Genomic DNA, 4,936 nt, shown 5'->3' on the forward strand with positions numbered 1-4,936 from the left:
TTTGAAATAACTTGCAAAAAAAAAAAAAAAAGCTCAAGTATTGATTGCCTCCTCAGGGAATCCAGATTCTGACACCCTGTTTTTATGTCCCTGCATCCACTTTATTTGCTCGTGTCTTTTTCCACGCTAAATGCAAAGTACTTTAAGAGGAGAGCTTGTCTCCTTTCCTCTTTGTAAATTCAGGGCCTGATCCAGGGTCAAGCCCATAGTACTTGCTCAGTGTTTGCTGAGTGAGCCGATGTTGCAAATAACCACACACCGAGGCCACCTTCTATGAGCACGAAATCAAGAGTCTGAACTACTCCGACACTGAGCTACCCAGGCTCCCCTGCTGCTTTTTGTTGTTGTTGTTGTTGTTGTTGTTTTTTAACTGGAAATGTGTTTCACAGAGAAAAAAATTGTACTTAGTTCCATGTTCCACGTCTCTGTGTCTCAGAGAACTTCAGACTGCTTTAAAGGCCTAAGGCAATGTGGCTTACAGGGGTATCAGGCCCTGTGGAAATAGTGTAATCCAACACACAGTGTGTTCCTTCCTGGAGCCCAAGAGGGTCCCTGTTGTCTTCCTTGAAGGGGGGGGTGCCCCAGACTTAGGGACACACAGCATTTTGTAGACATTTACTTCCTACCAAGTAACAGAGATTGTAATATTTCACACTTTGCTCGTTTTCTCTTTCTCTGGAAATAAAAAATATTGGGCATTTCAAGCATTCCCTCCCCCAACCCTTGGATGGAAAGTAAAAGTAACGTCTTGATAAAAATGGAATGACGTTAGATAATTTATAATCAGAATGTTATAGGCAGATCAGAAATGTACTCATGTCCTCATCACTTATTAGAACAACTTTGAAAATGTTCAAGTTTGGAACAACTTTATGTACTATTTTGCTGACTACCATGAACTATGTCATAAAAACAGATTAGTTTTTAAAGATTTTATTTTTAGGTACTCTCCACACCCAATGTGGGGCTTGAACCCACGACCCCAAGGTCAAGAGTTGCATGCTCTACCGACTGAGCCAGCCAAGCGCCCCATAGAAATAGATTATTTATTTTTATCTACACTGTAATTCTCATTCTCTACTCCCTGAGGACATTTTTATCCTAGAAATGTTTTCGACATCAACTATTTTTACAGTATTGCAAATTTTTTCCTTTACCCAACACCCAGAATTATTTCATGAGCTTCTTCACTGAGTGATAAGCAGCTGCATTTATTCATTCTTTTTTTTTTTCTCCATGCAGTGAATAAAGGGCCAATTCTATGTCAGGCCCTTGTGATAGACACTGAAGTCACCATGAGCAGGTGGACAGGACAAGGTCTTGGTCCTCAAAAAGCTCACAGAATAATAGGAAAAACTTCGACTTGGCTACGTGCTGTGAAGCTAATGCAGGGTGTAGTTGGAGAGGAGGAGGGGTGTTTCAAGGAGAGCAAACAACATGCAGAACTGAGGGTTCGAACTTAAGATGCTGAGAGACCTATCAGCAGGAGCTGCAGAAGCAGAGGAGTGGAGAAATCAGACTTTTGTTAAAGAATTCACCTTGGCCGTGCATGGAAAACAAATGTTAGGGAGCAAGAGTGGAGGCAGAGGTGGCTGGGAGACTGGTGTAGCATTCCGGAAGACAGCTGACAGTAACGTGGACTTAAGATCGTGGCAGCCATGATAGAAAGAAGTGGATTAATTTAGGAACTGTTTTGGAAGTTGGGTTGACTGTGTTTATGCCAGTAGGATTGGACAGGGAGTGAGCACAGTGAGAAGGAGTCAAGCCAGGTGTCTGGCTGGGGAAGCCAGGGAGATGAGGCTGCCGTTAAGGGAGGCTGCCTTTCGCTGGAATGGGAAACACTGAACGCGAATTTCACTGTGTCCGAAGAGGGGTCAAGAGTTCCCTTTGGAACCATTGGGTTGGGGGACCTGGGCCCACCATGTGGAGACACAGGCAGCCGGGGACAGACTCTAGGGGGGCAGGTCAGGGCTATAGGCCTGAAGGTGGTGCTTAAATCCATGAGCTGGCAGAGCGGGGCAGATGGCCCACTGTGAGCATGTAGGACAGGAAGAGAAGAGGGTAAAAGATGGGACCTGGAGTTCTTGGAAAGGACAAGGTGGCCTCATGGGGGAGTCGTCTGAGAGACTGAAGGCAGTTGGCTTGGTGAAGCTGACAGGGGAAAGAAAGTTCTGGACGGGAGCTACGGGAGGTGTCCTTTAGTGAGCAGTAGGAGGTATGGGAGCAGAAGAAATAGACCAGAAAATGTGGTTTTTGTGTTGATAGCATTCCTTCTGATAATAGATTTCATCAGCAACTTGGGAGCCAGAGGCCAAGAAAATGTGGAGACATCATTCCCAAAGAAGAAGGTGGGGTGAAGGGCAGGGGCGATGTTTAAACTAGGGGAGGTGAGGATCCAAAGACTAAACGTATTGTCCGGGCTGGACATGGATCCCCTTTGCAGGAACCATACGAAAGGGGTAATGCCTCTCACCCGCCCCCGCCTCCACGTCTCTGCCAGGCAAGCCAGGCAAGTAGGGCCGAGCCCCAAAGTGAGCACTTAGCTACCACGAGGGAAGGAGAGTCATGGCCCGTGTATGGCCTCTTTCCCCTGGACCAAGCCAAGCCCTTTTCTCAGCTGGGTCTGGGGTCCTGACCTTCCTAAGGGAGCCTCGCACCAATAAGAGTATCATGAGCAATGTCTCCTCGCTGTCATAGCTGCTGCCCCGCCTCCTTCAAGCGTCTCAGGCAGAGGATGGTGCTGAAGAAGGATCTCTGCTCCGGAGGACAAGACAGCACTGTGGACGGATCCATAGGTGAGTCCCCAAATCAGCAAATGCCACCTTTGCTCCCGCCAAAGGTCTCTGGTCACAGAAAGTACACAGCCGAGCAAGTTCATCTAGCGTGATTCCAGCCTTGTGTTAGAGAGGCACCGGGCGCCTGGGTGGCTCAGTCAGGTGAGCGTCCGACTTCAACTCAGGTCCTGATCTCCCTGGTTGTGAGTTCGAGCCCCGCCAGCGGCTCTGTGCTGACAGCTCAGAGCCTGGAGTCCACTTCCGATTCTGTGTCTCCCTCTCTCTCTGCCCCTCCCCCACTGGCACTCTCTCTCTCTCTCCCTCTCTCAAAAACACACATTGAAATTTTTTTTTAAAAAATGTCATGCTAAAACGTCTTCAAAGTCACTCAGCCAAGAAGGGCGGGGTCCATAGGACCCGAGAGCAGGGGCAGTGGGCAGAGCAGACCCCACCCCTCCTCATCCCCCTTTCTTATTTCTACAGCAATATTTTTCTACTCGAACCTGTGGTGCTGGCCTTAAGCAAATCAGCCACTCTGGGTCTCTTACGTGCAAAATAGCTATTCTCTGTCCCCTGCGATAGACCTGCCTAGGCAACTATTAAAAAGATAAGGAACTGCTTCTCATCTCAGGCCCTCCCTCTAGCCTCGCTAAGCTGTGATTGATCAAGGAGGGGAAAAGGTCTCTTTATAAACTCCTGCGGCCTTTCCAGAGCAGGTTGGAAATAAATACCCCGACTGCCCTTCCCTGAACGAGCTTCAGGTCATTCATCAAAGGCTATCGCAGACCTCCGGGGACTGTGCAGTCAACCAAGATGCTTCGTGGTGCAAAGAGCTTGAGTATCAAGTTTGTGAAAACATCACAAAGGTCCGGAAGAGACCCTCGGAAGGATTCCCCCTTCCCCCAATCCGGGTGGCGGAGGGCCCGAGGGGCTGGATCACAACAGTAATGTTAAGGGCTCTTTATTATTCAAAAAATAAATAACAAGATAATCACAAGTTCACTCTGGAAACAATGGAGACTGCAGGTAGATACGAGAGATTTCCTTTAAATACAGTCATTTCGGGAGGAGGAGTGGGCAGGCTTACAGCTTCTGCCCCTCTCGCTCCTCCCACCTACGGTGGTGGAGACGGGACCGGGTTGAAGTAAGAGAACCGATTCGCAACAGCCTGTGTGGACGAGGGGGCGGAGGAGGGAGAGAATGAGTGTCGAGAGGGCGGGGGCTGGTGGGGGCAGAGTTTTTCAGTTCTCCACTGCATCAGACTTTCTAGAGCCTGCCCCCTCCATGGGGGGTGGGGGGCGCACAGGGACCTGGAGCCAAGCGTGTGATTGAACGTGAGCTGAGGCTCCCTGTTCCCCTTCTGCAGCTTCACTGATACAGCAAAGACATTATCCACGGAAAGACACTGCATGCAAAGAAACAAAACTGAACTTGACTGATTATCTGCTCTTTACTCCAAATTCAATCTGTGCATAATGGTCTCGTCTTTTCATGGGGCTCTCTGGACGTCTGCCTCAGTGGGGCTTGCTGCTTCAGAATAGAAACTCTTACCGAACGGGGCCTGCTTGGGCTGCTCGGCCCCGCGATGCGCTTCTCACAGCCCTACATGCCTTGGGGTGTATAATAAATAGTTCTCCGCGAGGAGGGTCCTAGGGGTTATAAATAGGCAGTTCAACAAGGGGTGGTCTTAAATGCTTTGCTGTACTACGACGACCACCAGCGTGAGCTCAGCCGCGGCCTGCGAGGGGCCACCGTTCAGAGTTTGAGTAAGCCAAAAGACGTGAAGCCAGTCCCGTGGCTCACTTGGCTTGGGTCAGTCACGTTCACGAACACCGAGGCACCCGGATGCAATTCGAAAACTCCTCCCAAGTGAATGGATTGTTGCCCACAAGGTTTGGAGGAACTGCGGGGATTTGCAGCCCTGAGTAAGACTCTCTGGGATCCACTCGGCGAGTTCAGGCAGAGGCTGGCTATAAATGGAGCTTGACTCGAAGCTTCCCGGTTGGAACAGAAGGTGACTTGGGCATAGATATAATAGAGTCCTTGTCTTTTAACGGCCAGCTGTTTCCCATTCTCGAGGGTTACCAAGTTGCTGCTGATGGTGTAGTATCCTTTGGGGGCCCACTGGAGAACTGTAACGGAGAGGGGAGATTTGTGGTGTG

The 4,936-nt window shown here is 49.5% G+C and overlaps 1 protein-coding gene across 1 annotated transcript in view; it reads right to left on the reverse strand.

Annotated features, from left to right (window-relative positions):
* Nucleotides 1-3,719: 3,719 nt before the first annotated feature.
* The window catches only part of CD40LG (CD40 ligand), a 12,727-nt gene continuing 11,510 nt past the window's right edge, over nt 3,720-4,936 (reverse strand). The window contains exon 5 of the mRNA XM_077774160.1: nt 3,720-4,906. Coding sequence (XP_077630286.1) covers nt 4,530-4,906 — 377 coding nt within the window. The 3' untranslated portion in view covers nt 3,720-4,529. The remainder of the gene's footprint in view (nt 4,907-4,936) is intronic.

Source organism: Crocuta crocuta, unplaced genomic scaffold (genome assembly GCF_008692635.1).
Source record: "Crocuta crocuta isolate KB4526 unplaced genomic scaffold, BGI_CrCroc_1.0 scaffold241, whole genome shotgun sequence".
Taxonomy (NCBI): domain Eukaryota; kingdom Metazoa; phylum Chordata; class Mammalia; order Carnivora; family Hyaenidae; genus Crocuta; species Crocuta crocuta.